Source organism: Acomys russatus, chromosome 29 (genome assembly GCF_903995435.1).
Source record: "Acomys russatus chromosome 29, mAcoRus1.1, whole genome shotgun sequence".
Taxonomy (NCBI): domain Eukaryota; kingdom Metazoa; phylum Chordata; class Mammalia; order Rodentia; family Muridae; genus Acomys; species Acomys russatus.
In genome coordinates, this window is record NC_067165.1 from 12,544,020 (window position 1) to 12,561,513 (window position 17,494).

The following is a 17,494-nucleotide window of genomic DNA, read 5'->3' on the forward strand; positions in this document are numbered from 1 at the left end:
TGGTCTTCCATGTGTAATGAAGAAGACCCTAACTCTAGCTTGGGTCTTGAATGCACAGCACACAGGAGTCCTGGGAATAAAGAGAGGCACGGATTCTTGGGACGCCCTGATTAAAAGAGGAGATGAATCAAAGGGCAGCCCTTTTCCACGTCTGTGAACGGCAGCAGTGGAAGTGTGAGCATTTCCTGAGACTCTTTAGGACCCCAACTCCAGTCCCAGGTAGAGAAAGCGCTGAGTCATCCCACGCGGGACGGCCAGGGCGGGGCGGGACTCAGCCAGATAACCCCCCACCGCACCCCCCGGCCCGTTCGGAGTCTCGCGATAACGGTGTGGGCTATAAAAGCAGCGGCCCGCGCGCGTGTCCGGGCGTTGTCTTCCTGCCTTCTCAAGGTCCCGGTCGTTTCTGAGACTTGTTGCTCCAACCTGGTGAGTGTGCAGGTATCGTGGCCAAGAAACGAGGGTCACGCCTCACGTCCCTCTCGCCACCCGTACTTTCTCCTTCAAGCGGGTCCCGGCTCCGCAGGGGGCGGTCAGGGGTTGAAGCGGCGGGGCGAGGCCTGGTCCCGCGAATGCTGCTCGCGCGCACTTTTCACGTGGACCTTAGTTCCCGGACCTGTTGGAACCCCGGGGATAACGTTGAGCTATCCGATGGAGGGCGGAGATGGGCGCGATGGGCACGGGTAATGGTGGACTCTTAACCGCCTAAGCTTAACTGCGCCCTTATTGTTTTCTGAAGCGCTGGGGTGGGTGATGGATGGGGTGAGTGGCAGGAACGTACTACAGCGAGGGTGGGGCGTGACCTAATGTGGTCCGATTCCTCTGAAGAGGCTTCGCAGCCGCCGAAGTCATTATTCCGGGATTGGTTGGGTTTGGAAGTGCCTGGCGGGGTCACCTTACAAAACAAGTTTGGTAAGAAAAGATGATTTACGTTAGGGGACACACCGGATAGTTGCTTTGTTGCAGCATGCTCTTGAAAGAAGCGTTAGTTAAACACGATAAGTTAAGAAAAATAGTTAAGTTTGCAATGATCGATGCTTCTAGCGTCTCTTGGTTATTGGTATTATGAACCAAGAAGTTTGGAACTTGAAGCATTCAGACCGAGTGGTGTAAATTTTCCTTTAGATCGTGTTTTTTTTTTTTTTCCCCCACTATGTGTATGTCTCTGTGTGTGGTACCTGCACAGGAGGTTGTGAGCCACCCGAATGGAGGCTGGAAGCCGAACCAGGGTTTTCTGCAAAGAGCAGTGCAGGCTCTTAACTATTGCCATCTCTGCAGCTCCTAATGTTGTAAATTTTAACAATTTATCTTGATACTCACCTGGTTAAATGAGGTAGAAATCAGTTTCTAACCGTGCGTTGACTCTTGATTTTTTCCTAAGATAGGATTTCATGTAACCAGAGTTGTCCTCCACTTTCGCTTGGCTTGCCTTGAACTCCTGAGCCTTCACCTTCTGTTTGCCGAGTGTTGGGATTTCACTGGTTATCCCAAACCCTGCCAGTAATGTGACCCTTGTTACTACACCTTTGCCCCAGGTTCTTTGCCCAGAGTCAGAAACTTGAAAAAAAATTGTTGGGCCTGCTGTTAAAGGTAGTCTGTAGGAGTGATTCCTCATCCCTGCAGGTTCAAGGGTAGCGTAAGGGCATCAGGTAGCAAGTGCCTTAACTTACATAGGCTCACCGCTGGCACAGCAACTTCTTGAGACACGTTTTCGAAGTCTTGCCTGAGCTCAGTATCCTCCTGCCTCATCCAGAGTTCTGGTATTTTATTATGCCCCACTGTCCTTGGTAGAAACCTAAACATAAATTTAAGGCAAGGTCTCACTTGGCCTCAAACAAGTTATGCAGAGAAAACTTCTGCTTAAACAGAACACCTAAAGTTTTGAAACAGTAAATGGCTTGGATTTTGGGGGGTGGGGTGGGGACAGGGTTTCTCTGTGTAGCCATGGCTGTCCTTTTAGACCAGGCTGCCCTCGAACTCATAGCCATCCGGCTTTGCTTGGATTCTTGTGTCTGTTCCCTTTCCTTCCTGCTTCTACCTAATGAATATGCAAAGTAAAATGCTGCTGCAAAAACTGGACTGGGAAGGGTGGCAGAGTGACTGACTCAGACACACTGTGGAGCTGTTTGCAAGGGAAAACAAAGGCGGATACCGGACATTCCTTGCTTGACTACAGCTAAGTTCCTAGGCTGGTGAAAACCGTTGGTTAATTAGAAAAACAAGGCTTGCTTCCAACTTTTTTTTTGTTACTGCTTTTCCAGCTGATAGCAAGATGTCTTCAGGAAATGCAAAAATTGGGCATCCTGCCCCCAACTTCAAAGCCACAGCTGTTATGCCAGATGGACAATTCAAAGATATCAGCCTAAGTGACTATAAAGGTAAGGATAATTATATTTGGCAAGAGGCCACTTCATGTATGTGTGTGCGTGCGCGTGCGGTTTTTGGGTTTTTGTTTTGATTTTGGAGACAGGGTTTCTTTTCTCTCTGTAGCCTTGGCTGTCCTGGACTCCCAAGGTAGAGCAGGCTGACCTCAAACTCAGAGATCTGCCTGCCGCCTCTTCTCAAGCGCAGGCATTAACATGTTTGGTTGCTCTTTATCTTCACATTTACCTGGTTACCTTTGTAATAGCACTAAGTTATTGGGGGAAATTCTTGTGTGTTGAGGTACTGGGGATTGAATTCAGGGCCTCCACACCTGCTAGCAATGCTCTACTGTGAATTCTCTTTTTCTTTTTTAAAAAAATTTTTTATCTTATGTGGTGGATTGGTGTTTTGCCTGCATGTATCTCTGTGAGGGTGTCAGATCTTGGAATTACAGGGAGTTGTGAGCTGCCATGTAGGTGCTGGGAATTGAACCCAGGTCCTCTGGAAAAGCATTCAGTGCTCTTAATGGCTGAGCTGTTTCTCCTTTTTTTGGGGGGGGGGGCGGGACAAGGCCTTTATGTAGTTCTGGCTGTGTGGAGGTCACTTTGCCTCTGCCTCCCTAGTGCTAGAATTAAAGGCATGTGCCACCTTACCCTCTTTTGGTTCTTTGTTTCTTTCCTTCTTTCTTTTTCCTGTTGTGTTGAAATGTGCTTGCTTGCTTGTTTGAGATGGTCTCACTATATATCTCCCTTGATATGTAGACCAAGGGGGTATTGAACTCGTAGAGATCTGCTTGTGTTTTCTGTCATTAAAGGTGTTTACCATCATCCTTAGCCTTCTCTCTTTTTTAAAAAAGATTTATTTATTTATTAACATCCTTTTTTTTGTTTTGCTTTTTTCCAGACAGAGTTTCTCTGTGTAGCCTTGGCTGTCCTGGACTTGCTTTGTAGACCAGGCTGGCCTCAAACTCACAGAGCTCCGTCTGCCTCTGCCTCCAGAGTGCAGGGATTAAAGGTGTGCGCCACCATGCCCGGCTTTATTAACATCTTTTTTAAAAGGAATTTATTTTACTTGTTATCAGTGTTCTGTCTGCCTGTGCACCTGCAGGCCAGAAGAGGGCATCAGATCTTAGTGTACATGGTTGTGAACCGCCATCTGGTTGCTGGGGATTGAGCTCAGGACCTCTGGAAGAGCAGCCAGTGCTCTTGTCTGTGCATCATGTGCATGCCGTGCCTGAGGAGGCTAGAGGAAGGCATTGCCTCTCTCGGGACTGGAAGAGAGGAGCCACTGAGGTTCATTGCTGAGCCAACTTCCCAGTCGGCTTCATTTCGTTTTAAGAAGCTCCTACATCTAGTCTTAGAAGTCACATCTGGCCGTAGCCTTGATTCTGCTCGCAGGGAAGACTTGATTCTGCAGTTACCTTTTATGTTGCCATAATTTCATACAGATGCTTGGCAGGCTTTGTTAATGCTACCCTCCCTCCTTTCTCTTGAAAACATTTACCTCCTTGCCGGGCGTGGTGGCGCACGCCTTTAATCCCAGCACTCGGGAGGCAGAGGCAGGCGGATCGCTGTGAGTTCGAGGCCAGCCTGGTTTACAAAGTGAGTCCAGGACAGCCAAGGCTACACAGAGAAACCCTGTCTCAAAAAACAAAAAAAAGCTAAAACATAATTCTATCACTTTATTTTATGCTTTTCCGAGGCAAGATTTCTCCTGGCTGTCCTGTAACATGCTTTGTAGATCAGGCTGGCACAAGTGATCTGTATGCCTCCCGAGTGCTGGGATTAAAGGTCTACTTCACCATGCCTGGATTTATTTTTTTATTTTTTAAAAATATTTTATTTACTTTTTTGGTGTGAGAGTGTCAGATCTTGGAGTTACAGACAGTTGTGAGCTGCCATGTGGGTGCTGGGAATTGAACCCCGATCCTTTGGAAGAGCAGGCAGTGCTCTTAACCACTGAGCCATCTCTCCAGCCCCCCATGCCTGGATTTAATTACTTTTTTTTTTTTTTTTTTTTTTAAAGATTTTTTTATTTATTATGTATACAATATCCTGCCTGGAAGCCAGAAGAGGGCGCCAGATCTCATTATAGGTGGTTGTGAGCCACCATGTGGTTGCTGGGAATTGAACTCATGACCTTTGGAAGAGCAGTCGGCGCTCTTAACCTCTGAGCCATCTCTCCAGCCCTTAATTACTATTTTTTAAGATGTATTTATTTGAGTCAGGCTAGGTGGCACATGCCTTTAATCCTAGCTCTCAGGTGGATTGCTGTGAGTTTGAGGACAGCCTGGTCTACAGATTGTGTCCAGGACAGTCAGGGCTACACAGAGAAACCCTGTCTTAAAAACCAAAAAAGAAAGAAGGCATTTTATTTATTTATTTGTTATGTATACATTGTTCTGCTTGCATGTGCACCTGCACGACAGAAAGGGTACCAGATCTCATTATAGATGGTTGTGAGCCACCAAGTGGTTGCTGGGAATTGAACTCAGGACCTCTGGAAGAGCAGTCAGTGCTCTTAACCTCTGAGCCATCTCTGCAGCGCAGGTGTGTTTATTTTTATGTGTATGGAGCATGTACATGGGTGCTGGAACTCCTGCAGCTGTATTTACAGATGGTTGTGAGCTGCCTTGTGCATGCTTAGATCCCAACCAGTCCTTTTGCAAGAGCAGGAAGTACTGGTAACTGCTGAGGGATCTTTCTGGTCCCCATTCTTCCTCTTGCCTTGAGATCGCAGAGAAGTTAGGTCTTTGGGGACCATTGAGAATATATAGAATCCTTAGGTGCAAGCTTCAAACGAAGTATACCTTTCTTAGAGGTATATGAGTTTTCTTGAGATTTCTTTTGAGTGAAAGACACAGTTTGATTTCCTGACATCACATTTTGTTGTTGGAATGAGAAAAGATATTGTGAGCCCTATGGAGAAGATCTCTTACTGGCAAACAGTTTAAATAGCACCTCTTGGGAGGTGACCCTGGCACATGGTCTAGGGAGTGGTTGCTCTCTGCCCTGTAGGGCTTTGTCTGCTGAGGCTTCAAAGTGCTTGTTAAGCAAAGCCACAGAGATTGCTTAGATGAGTCAGGACCGCTTGTTTTGACTTTCAGATATAGTTGCTACCTGAAAATAAGTGGATATTTGGAAAATTTCCGGGAGTTTAGCCATTAAGTGTGGTGAGAGGCTTTGTGGCCCATTTGAAGATTTGATTTGGTGATAGTTAAGTTACTAAAATAAAATTGGAGCTAGAAGTCCTTCTATCTTCTAGTACTTTGGTTGTAACGTTTTTCTTGTCATGTCCTGTTGACTTGTTAGGAACACATTTTGTGTTATTCATGATAGTATTTAGACATTACACATCAAGTCAGGAAACACTGTATATTAGATAAAAGTGCTTGCTGCATAAGCTTGAGGGACTCATTTTAGTCCATGGAACGTATACAAAAAACAGGACTCATTAGTAGGATTCTAATAATCCCACTGGTGCTAATTGACAACTACTCTCCTGTATTTTTGGTTGTTAGCCTAGCTTTTAACGGTTGTATTTTGGAGCCGTCTCTCCATCTCTACTCCTAACATCACATCTTAACAGTAAATTAAGAAACCCTACCCATAACAAAGGAGAAGGGGAGAGAATTACCCATGAGGTCACTTTATTATTCTTTAATCATTGTATAAAGGCTCTGACTTGACTTTCTGTCTTGTTTGCTTGCTTTTTAAATTAAATTTATTTATTTTGTGTGAGTGAGCGTTTTGTATGTATCACACATATGTCTGGTGTTGAAGAGGCCTGAAGAGTGTGTTGGATCCCCTGGGATTGGAATTGTAGGCAGTTGTGAACGATCACGTGGATGCTTGGGAATTATATTTGGGGTCTCTAGAAGAGGAGCCAGCCCTTAACTGCTGATTGACCACAAACTCCTGTGTATGTGTGTATCCTAGAATACAGCCTTGAGTTTCCATCCCCAACTTTTATAAAGGAATTTTGTTTTGTTTTGTTTTGTTTTTGTTTTTTTGTATCTCAAGACAGTCGGTAGCCTTGGCTGTCCTGGATTCGATTTGTAGACCAGGCTGGCCTCGAACTTAGAGAGATCTGCCTGCCTCTGCCTCCTGAGTGTTGGGGTTACAGGGTGCGCCACCATTTCCAGCTTGTAGAAGAATTTTTAAAAACACTTATTTATTATTTATTATGTATGCAGTGCTCTGCCTGCATGTACATCTGCAGGCCAGAGGAGGGCACCAGATCACATTATAGATGGTTGTAAGTCACCATGTGGTTGCTGGGAATTGAACTCAGGACCTTTGGAAGAACAGCCAGTGCTCTTAATCTCTGAGCCATCTCTCCAGCCCCTAGTTTTCTTTTCTATTTTCTTTCTTTCTTTCTTTTTGTTTTTGTTTTTGTTTTTTCGAGACAGGGTTTCTCTGTGTACTCTTGGCTATCCTCGACTCACTGTGTACACCAGGCTGGACTCGAACTCACAGAGATCTGCCTCTGTCTCCTGAGTGCTGGGATTAAAGGCGTGTGCCACATACCCAGCTAGAAACTTAGTTTTAAAGCTAACGTCTTGCTTTTTTTTTTCTCCCCAGGAAAATACGTTGTATTCTTCTTTTACCCTCTTGATTTTACTTTTGTTTGCCCCACGGAGATCATTGCTTTCAGTGATAGGGCAGAAGAATTTAAGAAACTCAACTGCCAATTGATTGGAGCTTCTGTGGATTCTCACTTCTGTCACCTGGCATGGTAAAATCTTTGGTTCATTTGGCATGGGGAATTTTTTGTTAATATGTAACTCTAGCTGGCTTTCAGCTTGTACCTCCATCCAGCTTTAGCCTCATGAGAAGTAGGCTTACAGTTGTATGCCACAATAAATACCTGGAGTATGTTGTGGATTTCTTGAGAAAATTTAGAAGTTTGGTAATAGACTTGTAGTATTGGTTTCTGGGCTCTGACTTTTTCTTACTACCTATTAGTAGAGGAAAGGCAGCTTGGATTGCTGTTGTCTGATATATACTGGTGACCACTCTTTCTTGGTATTTTTGAGACAGGGTTTCTCTGTGTAGCCTTGGCTGTCCTGGACTAGCTTTGTAGACCAGGCTGGCCTCGAACTCACAGCGATCTGCCTCTGTTTCCCGAGTGCTGGGATTAAAGGCGTGTGCCCCCATGCCCATCTTCAGCCATTCACTTTAGTATTGGGAAAAGTTTGAAGTTTGGGGAGAAAGTGAGATGAAGGGATCAGAAGGGAGAGGTTAGGTCTTGTTAACAGTCTAGCTTCCCAGCGGTTTAGATGAATGTATTCTAAGAATGCCTTTCGCTGTAGGATTAATACACCCAGGAAACAAGGAGGATTGGGGCCCATGAACATTCCCTTGGTCTCAGATCCCAAGCGTACCATTGCTCAGGATTATGGCGTCTTAAAAGCTGATGAAGGGATCTCTTTCAGGTATGTACTTTAAGGGTGGGAGGTAGCAGTTTATTATGAGAGTTTAAAAAAAAAAATTTTATCTGCATTGGTGTTTTTGCCTGCATGTATGCCTGTGAGGGTGTCAGATCCTCTGGAACTGGAGTTACAATTGTGAGCTGCCATGTGGGTGCCTGAAATTGAATTCAGGACCTGGAGGAACAGCAAGGATCTCTGGAGGAGCAGCAGCTAGTGCTCTTAACTGCTGAGCCATCTCTCCAGCCCCTGAGAACAGGGGCTGTTATTGTTAGCTAAAAAGCCAGAGCACGTGATCTGAGGAGCACTCTTCCTCATGTCATTTTCTTTGTGTATATGTGTCATACAAATGTTTATTGGACACTGATGACTATATTATAGAAATAGTGTCTCATTGGCTAGGGATTCGCCCGTAGTCTGGGCTGGCTAACAAGTGAGCCCCAGGGATTTGACTGTTTCCACCTCCTCAGTGTTGAGAATACATGCTTAATTTTAAATAATATATTTATTGTATATGTTTGAGTGTTTGTATGTATATATGTATGTGTACCACCTGTGCACATTGGATCCCCTGGAACTGGAGTTTAAAAAAATGATTGTGAACCACCATATGATTGCTGACAACCAAACCCCAGTTTCTGGAAGAGGAGCCAGTGCTCTTAACCTGAGCCATCTCTCCAACCTCTTGATGTTTTTGTTAACTATTTTAATTTAAAGGTAAAGTTACTTATTTGGTAATTTATTTTTCAATAGGTTCTGGGGCTCAAATTCAGGTGCTCATACTTGGCAAGAGTAGCACTAAACTGGTTTAGTCATCTCTCCCCAGCCTCTTTGTATTTTATTTTAGGGTCAGTCCTTTTATTTTTTCGAGACAGGGTTTCTCTGTCCTGGTTTGGCTGTCCTAGACTTGCTTTGTAGACCAGGCCGGCCTCAAACTCAAAGTGATCCGCGTGCCTCTGCCTCCCGAGTGCTGGGATTACAGGTGTGCGCCACCACGCCCGGTGTGGAGACAGTCTTGCTAGTTCTATATAATGTAGCCCAGGCTGGCCTTGAAGCTGGCTATATACTTCAGGTTGGCCTAGTGCTATTGATCCTCTCAGTCTCTTTCCCTCGTTTTATTATGTATACAGTGTTCTGCCCACGTGTATCTGCAGGCCAGAAGGCTCCAGATCTCATTATAGATGGTTGTGAGCCACCATGTAGTTGCTGGGAATTGAACTCTGGACCTTTGGGAGAACAGAGAGTACCCTTAACCTCTGAACCATCTCTCTAACCTCAGCTTCTCTTATTTTTTTATTTTTTGGTTTTTTGAGACAGGGTTTCTCTGTCCTAGACTTGCTTTGTAGACCAGGCTATCCTTGAACTCACATCAGTCCGCCTGCCTCTGCCTCCCAAGTGCTGGGATTAAAGGCGCATGCCACCATGTCTTGCCTTCAAACTGTTTTATTTTGGAAATGATGTCATACAGCTGAGGATGGTTTTGAACTCCTGATCAACTCCCTCTGCTTTCTTTTGTGCGTTATTCTTTCTGGTTTATTTGGTTCTGGGGATCAAACCCAAGTTTTTCTGCATGCTAGGCAAGCATTCTGCAATCTAAGCTATAGCTGTTTCTCCTTGCATTATTTACCATTGTGGTCTCACTAATAGGCTGGTGTAACTTGTGGGGGAGGGGCCCATTTCCTTAAGGACTAACAGTGAAATTTGACTTACAATGCCTTTATCTCAGTCCTTCAATCTCTTCCACCCAGGGGCCTCTTTATTATTGATGATAAAGGTACCCTTCGCCAGATCACTATAAATGATCTTCCTGTTGGCCGCTCTGTGGATGAGATCCTGAGACTAGTCCAGGCCTTCCAGTTCACTGACAAACATGGTGAAGGTGAGTCATTGGCCTGCTGATGAGACAGCGGTGTGGTCTGGAGCAAAGGCTGTTAGATAACAGGGTAATTGTGCCTACGCAAGTGTGGACTTGAGTGATCTGTGAGGGTGCAGTACTAGGTAAGCTTGGAGGCGAAAACAAACTTCACATTTTCCACTTCTGTTCAGCTAATTTGCAATTACTAGCAAATTTGAGTAGGGTCACTGCAGATTTGATTAGGATCTCACTATATATATATATAATTTTTTTTTTTTTTTAAAGATGTATTTATTGATTATGTACACGGTGTTCTGCCTGCATGCCAGAAGAGGGCATCAGATCACATCATAGATGGTTATGAGCCACCATGTGGTTGCTGGGAATTAAACTCTGGACCTCTGGAAGAGCAGGCAGTGCTCTTAACCTCTGAGCCAACTCTCCAGCCCTAGGATCTCACTATTGAGGATGACAAGCTGGGTGTAGTGTGCATACCTTTAATCCCAGCACTCAGGAGTGAGTTTGATACCAGCCTTGTCTACATAGTTCTAAAAAGGGATATTTTTTTTTTTTTTTTTTTTTTTTGAGGAAAAACTTATTTTAGAAAGTGTATAAATAAATAGAAGAAATTAGGTGATTTAGCAGTAAATGAACTTGTTCTTCTTGCAGAAGGACCTGGACTTGATCCCTAGAACATACATTGTAGATCACAACAGTCTGCAAATCCCATTTCTAGGGGTCCAATGCCCTCTTCTGACCTCCAGTGACAACAGGGTATGCATGTGTGTATGCATGCTTATAGGCAAAAAATTCTTATGTATAAAAATATTTAAGAACATATCTCTGGTTGCTGGAACTCAGTGGTAGCTTCTCTAGCACGTCTCTCCTTCATGCTGTTAATGTATTTTGGGGCTGGGAATGTAGCTTAGTATAATCCTAGCTCTTCTGGGAAGAAGAGGCCTCCTGAGCTCAAGCTCATCCTGTGAGTTACAGGGCTACATGATCCAAAAATAAAAAAAATTAAATAAAAGTGTGTGGGGACTAGCTATAGGATCAGAGATAATATTTTGCCCTGTAAAAGTCTGTTCTTGGTACTTGTAATGACTGTGTCCTATTATTTCCAGCACATAAGAGGCTGCAAAATCAAGGCCAATTTGGGCTAAAGAATTAAGTTGGCAGCCGGGCGTGGTGGCGCACGCCTTTAATCCCAGCACTGGGGAGGCAGAGGCAGACGGATCGCTGTGAGTTTGAGGTCAGCCTGGTCCACAGAGCGAGTCCAGGACAGCCAGGGCTACACAGAGAAACCCTGCCTCAAAATTGCCCCCCCCCCCAATTTTAAGTTTGCTTCTTTTTTAAAGGGGTTGGGAAGGCCTTGCTTCCCAACTGGCATCGTACCACACATTTTACGCTCTTCATCACAGAGGCAGGTGGATCTCTGAGTTTGTGGCCTTTTTAAAATTATTTATTTATCTATTTATTTATTTTGAGGTAAGGTTTCTCAGTGTAGCCTTGGTTGGCCTGGACTTGCTTTGTACTCAGAGTACTGCCTGCCGAGTGCTGGGATTACAGGTGTGCTCCGCTGCGCCCGCTCCTGTATTGGTTTTCAAAATAGGTTTCTCTGTGTATGTAGCCCTTCTAACCCTAGTATCCTAGCACTAGCTCTGCCCACTCCCTGCTCTGTTGGGAATTTGACATGCTTCAGTGGGTATAATACGGGCAATACAAATTGGACTGTGGCTTTTGTTTTTGTTTCTTTATTTTGGCAAGGTTGAGAAATGGACCTGGGAAGTAAATGTAATGAATGCAAGTATTATGTTGGGGGAAAACAAACACATCAACTTTTAGTTTCCTCAGGTACTTCATGCACATGGTGGAGAGACATATAGGTAAAACATTCATATGGAAGCCATCATGCCTGACTTGCTTCTCCTTTTTTGAGATAAATTTTTCCTATGTAATTAGTGCTAACCTTTGAACATGTAGTCCACCCAGGCTTCAGACTTCTGCAGCTCTCTCCCTCAGCATCTCTAGTGCTAGGAAGGCAGGAGTGAGCTACTATTCCTAGTTAGGTTGGTTTGTTTCTGAGACAGGTTTTTGCTGTTTATCTCTGGCTGTTCTGGAACTTCCTCTGTAGACTAAGCTGGCCTGGAACGTAGATCCACCTGCCTCTGCCTCTTGAATGCTGAGGGTTGGTGGTGTGTGCCACCATCACCAGGCTCCTTCTATTGGTATCATTTAAGTTTTATTGTGTGTATGTGGGTGCGTGCCACAGTGCACCAGCGGAGTCAGAGGACAATTCTAGGTCAGTTTGTTCCTTCTACCAAGGGTCTGGTCACCTTGTAAGGCTTCTCTGAGAGGTTTGCTTACCCACTAAGTCACATTGCTGGCCTCACTTAGTTTTTAGTTGAGCATTAAGTAGTTTTAGTACTGTTGTTAGCTACCTTTTTTTGATAGTTTTATGCTTTAGTGACAGGGCCTGGGGTGGGGAGGGAGGGAGGGAGGGAGTGGTGGCGGATAATCATACTGTCTTTTGGAGCCCTGTTACAGTTCCGATTTTGCCACTAACAACATTAGAGCAGGTAGAATCTTTTGAGTTTTTTTCCGAGACAGGGTCTCTCTGTCTAACTGTCCTGGACTGGCTTTGTAGACCAGGCTGGCCTGGAACTCAGAGCAATCCACCTGCCTCTGCTTCCCAAGTGCTGGGCTTAAAGGTGTGCACCACCACGCCAGGCTGAGCAGTTAGAATCTTAATTAATTGTACTTCTGGGTGATCCAAAGGTGTTTGGCTATCATGAAAGGCTGCTAATCGGGTCAGTAAGCACTGATAATTAGAAAGCACCATTTGCATGTGTGGGCATTAGGCTGATCACATACATTTGCTGGCTGCTTCTGAGATTGCCCCCTAGTGTCAAGTGAGGATCACTGCTATAAAGTAGAAGGAACGGAAGCTAGTAAAGAATATATATTCCTTTACTTCTTTGGTTTCTCGAGACAGGGTTTCTCTGTATAGCCTTGGCTGTTCTAGACTTGCTTTGTAGACCAGGCTGTCCTTGAACTCACAGTGATCCACCTGCCTCTGCCTCCTGAGTGCTGGGATTAAAGGCGTGCACCACTGCGACCGGCAAGAATATATATTCTTTTTACTGGACTTACTATCATCTTGGATATAGACTTTGTTTCCCTTGAATCCAGCTTTCCATAATTCTGTATTGGTCTCTGTTGCATCCCAACTGGTCAAATGGGTGCAAGAGCTCTTTGCTGTCATTATAGTTACTGTTGCATTTATTGAATATATTTATTGTGTGTGTCTATTTTGGCATGGGTGGAGCTCGGGTCATCAGAATTGGTGGCATGCTGATGTAGTCCAGTTAGTTCTTTGTGTTTCCTAAAGAAGAGTCCTTTTTGCACCCATTAATACTTATGGCAAAGTTGTGGCTGCCTTTGGCTTAGGTTTGTTTATTCAGCTGTTTTGTTTTTCTTTGCTCTTGTTTAAGTTTAGGACCTTGCTTAGCCTTTTGGCTTTCCATGAAAGCCAGGAAATGAGACAAGTAGTGGTGATGCATGCCTTTAATCTCAGCCCTTGGGAGAGATAGGAGCTGGATCTCTTGAGTTGGAGGCTGCCCTGGTTGACAGTAAGTTCTAGAGCCGGGTGTAGTCCCTGGTGAGTCCAGGACAGTCAGGGCTACAGAGAGAAACCCTGTCTCGAAAAAAACCAAAACAAACATAAAAGGATAGTACATGTACATGCTGGAAATTGAACCTGGGTTCTCTGCAAGAGCCCCAGACGCTGCTGATGTGATCTCTCTGATTCTTTTATTTAGTGTTTGCATGTATACACTACTTAACTGCTGACTTTTTTGGTTTTTGTTTTTCGAGACAGGGTTTCTATATGTATCCTTGGCTGTCCTGGACTCATTCTGGCCTGCAACTCACAGTGATCTGCCTGTCTCAGCCTCCCGAGTGCTGGGATTACGGGCTCCACCACCCCCGGCTTGTTGCATGTTTAAGTTTTTTTTGAGACTAGATATTGCTGCATTGATGCCTCTCTTGGATGTTTTGCCAACACTGCCCCCCCCCCTTTAAAATTTAAGTAGTATTTGAAGCATACATAAAATTGTGCATATTTATAAATATATTAATATTTACCCATCTGTTAGTCTTAGTGTCTTGTCATGTATATTTTAGACAGGTTATTGTTATAGTATAAATGTAATTTTATTGCTTAGATTTGGGGAGCAAATAAACATTAGCCAAAAGCCTCAGTGGCAGATTGCAAAGTTGAGCAACCTGAGAATTAGATTTGTATTTTTGTTTTGTTTTGCCTTCCCAGGATCAGATTTTGAAGATATATATTTTTTTAGGATTGCACATGTGTGGGTGGGTATGAGGAGGTGCTGGCACCATCTAGAAGAAGGTGTGGAGATCCATGCAGTTACACATTGTCTGGTGTGGGTACACACTGAGCTATCTCCAGCTGCTCGAGGTTTCTTTTTTCTTTGGTATTTTCAGACAGAGTATCACTTTCATCCAAGCTACACTGGAATTTGGCCAAGACAGGCTGTAATTCACTGTGTAGACTAGGGTAGCCTTGAACTTAACTTTCGGCCTGCTGCTTTCTGAATGCTATAAAAAAATGGATAGCTTAAGCTGGCCTTGAACTCATAATCTTCCTTCCTCCATTTCTTTACCATATCCTGCCAGCATGTGCCCCCATAAGCCCTTTGTTCATGGTGGCAGGTGAGGGAGCAGATTACTAATTAATGATACTTTTCTCTTGCAGTGTGTCCAGCTGGCTGGAAACCTGGCAGTGATACCATCAAGCCTGATGTCCAAAAGAGCAAAGAATATTTCTCTAAGCAGAAGTGAGCACTGGGCCATTTTTCTGCCGGGCAGTATTGAGAAGCCAGAAGAAAGTCTCTTGTACTTTACTCATGCTTAAGCACAAGATGTGGTTTGATTCAAGATACACCTTTCCTACAGGGCTGGGAGTGGTTAGCCTTCCATTGTTGGGAATGGCCAGAGGTCTGTTGTGGGTAGAGCATCTGATGTACCAGTCACAGAAATCAGCCTGTTATTCTTTTTGTAGTATCTATTAAACGTGAGCTCTGAGAACTTGGTGTTTGTTTTTGAAAGAGGAATTTATTCTTTTTTCTTATGTGTAGGTGAACGTGTGCTGTGTTTGTTGTGTGTATGTGTGTGTACTCTTAGGATTTGCTTTTCCAGAGCTGGTTTTATAATAATGGACTACCGTGCCTGGCTTTTTAAAGGGGGTTCATTTGTTTTTTTGAGACAAGGTTTCTCTGTAGCTCTGACTGCCCTGGAACTCACTCTGTAGACTAGGCCGACTCTTAACTCAGAAATCTGCCTGCCTCTGGGAGTGAAGGTGTGTGCCACCACTGCTCAGCGTCATGCCTGGCTTTATGAGTTTCATGTACCAAACTCTTCTTCACAAGAGTGCTTTGCAGCTAAGCTATCTCCCCATAGCCCCTGGTTTTCTATGATTTTATTATGCTCTAATCTGCATGCCAAAAGAGAGCATCAGATCCCAGTGTAGATGGTTGTGAGCCACCATGTGGCTGGGAATTGAACTTAGGACCTCTGGAAGAGCAGGTAGCTTAACAGCTGAGCCCTCTCTCCAGCCCTTTCTTTTGTTTAGGCTGTCCTGGAACTTGACCTGACCTCTAATTTATAGAGATCCTCCTGCTCTACCTCCCACGTGTTAGGTTTAAAGGCATGCATCACCATTGCCCAGCCAGTCCCTGCTTTTCTTTCTTTTAAAAAGTGTTTATTTTTATTTATTTATGTATATTGTTTTGCTTGCATGTGTATCTGTGACAGTGTCAGAGCTGCTGTAACTGGAGTTACCGTGGTGAGTCGCCATGTGGAAGTTAGGAACTGAACCTGGAGCCCGTGGAAGGGCAGCCAGTGCTCGTAACCTTTGAAGCACCTCTAGCCCCTGCCCCTGCTTTTCTTTCTTTAAAAACTTTGGGGACTGGAGAGATGGCTGAGTAGTTAAGAGCGCACTGGTTGCTCTTCCAGAGGACCTGGCTTCAATTCCCAGCACCACCCACATGATAGCTTACAACTGTCTGTAACTACAGTTCAGGAGATCTGACACCCCCAAATAGACATACATGCAAGCAAAACACCAATGCATACAAAATAAAAATAAATAATTTTGAAAATTTGGTTTAAGAGCTGTCTCAGAGCTGGAGGTATAGCTCTTGGTAGTAGTGTACTTGCCTGGTGTTTTGCTCTACTTCTAGCTGCTAACGTTAGCCCTTATAACTAAAAGTGACCCAGGAAAGAAAGGACTTATACACTTCATGGCCATACTTAGCACTGAGGTGAAGTCAGGGTGGGAGAGCAGGCACTGAAATGGTCAACTAACAACCAATAAATAAATGCCCCATGGGCCAGTCTGATCTAGTTTCTCAGTTGCGGTTTTCTCTCCCAGGTAACTATAGTCTGTCAAGTTGACAGCAATTTTAACTAGTACACCTAGTGTGCACAAAGCCTTGGCACCCCACTGCCATATAAATGGGATATGGGACGCCTCTAATCACAGTCCTAGAAAAATGAAAGCAAAAGGGTCAGAGGTTTACATGTCTTAAAAGTGGGGTGAAAGCTGCCTCAGAATCAACTGAAGGTACATAATATTTAGAATGAAAGTTTTACAAACCTAAGCCCTACTACGCTCTTAGCCATGACCCTGCAATACATGTTCGCTGGGTTGCAAGTGATAGTCTTCAGTAAGATTATGTGGGCTGTTTATAATGCTGGGGTGGTTGCATGGAAACAAATTTTGCTTCTTAGGATAAGTGCCTAGTACTTGCTGTGCAAAAGAATAGAATTAGGCCAGTAAGAGGCTCACTGGTTATCTTTTAGTTTTTTTGTCTTTTGAATTGGGGCTGGCTTACAGTTTCATGAAACAGCAGAGGGCAAATGCGGTTCAGGAGAGGAGCGTTGTTACAGCAGAGGAATCTCAACACTGGGTGTAGCTTGAGCACAGGAGACCTCAGAGGCCACCCCCACAGTGACACTTTCTTTTGCAAGGCACCTAATAGTGCCCTTCCCTATGGGTCATGTATTCAAACACGTGAGTGGAAGTAGATGTGGTGCATGCACCCTCTGCCCATGAATATGATTTGGAAGGAAGAAAAAGGAATGGTCAAGCCTGTCAAGAGTATTTAGGTTTGTTTTGAGACAGGGTTTCTCTGTGTAGCCTTTGCTGTCCTGGACTTTGTAGACCAGGCTGGCCTTGAACTCAGAGATCCTCCTGCCTCTGCTCCCCAAAGTGCTGTCAAGAGTTTTTAATACCAGTTTAGGGTTCATGATCAGACTTCGCTTTTTTGTGTGTTGGCCAGAAGAATGTGTTGGACCTCTTGAGGCTGGAAGTGAAAGCATTGTGAGCCATCCGATGGGGGCTTTTTGAGATGTCTCACCGAACTTGATGATACTGAAGTTTCTGGGCCAGCAGTTGGCCTCACCACCCCCCCCCCTTTTTTTTGGATCCTGGCATTTTATATGGTTGTTGTGGATTAGATATATTAACAAGCTTGCATTGCACTGTGTTTTGTCCAGAGTATGATCTATGACAGTTACACATTTTGTTACAAATCAGTTTACTAGTCCTGTGACAACGAGGTACAGAACAAGCGTCAAATAGTAAAAGATCAAATTGTTTATGAAAATCCTACTGAAACATGTTGGAGTTCTAGGTAGACAGGCTGGCCTCAAACTCACAGAGATCTACCTATCTGCCTTCTAAGTGCTGGGATTGAAGGCATGCACTATGCCCAGCTCTCAGCATCAGTGTTCAACAAGTACAGATAGCACATGACAAT

The 17,494-nt window shown here is 44.3% G+C and overlaps 1 protein-coding gene across 1 annotated transcript; it reads left to right on the top strand.

Annotated features, from left to right (window-relative positions):
- The first annotated feature begins 391 nt into the window (after positions 1 to 391).
- Prdx1 (peroxiredoxin 1) lies at positions 392 to 14,759 on the top strand. The gene is made up of 6 exons (XM_051171941.1): positions 392 to 426; positions 2,259 to 2,375; positions 6,945 to 7,098; positions 7,676 to 7,798; positions 9,541 to 9,671; positions 14,428 to 14,759. Exons 2-6 carry the CDS (start codon positions 2,270 to 2,272, stop codon positions 14,511 to 14,513), a joined length of 600 nt encoding a protein of 199 aa, XP_051027898.1. The 5' UTR covers positions 392 to 426; positions 2,259 to 2,269; the 3' UTR covers positions 14,514 to 14,759.
- Positions 14,760 to 17,494: the final 2,735 nt, after the last annotated feature.

What these genes read in the sequence shown, in the direction of transcription:
- Prdx1 (XM_051171941.1), top strand. Translation starts at nt 2,270, where the DNA reads ATGTCTTCAGGAAATGCAAAAATTGGGCATCCTGCCCCCAACTTCAAA. An exon ending in CAGCCTAAGTGACTATAAAG is followed by an intron (nt 2,376 to 6,944) that starts GTAAGGATAATT and finishes TTTTCTCCCCAG; the next exon opens with GAAAATACGTTGTATTCTTC. An exon ending in CACTTCTGTCACCTGGCATG is followed by an intron (nt 7,099 to 7,675) that starts GTAAAATCTTTG and finishes CTTTCGCTGTAG; the next exon opens with GATTAATACACCCAGGAAAC.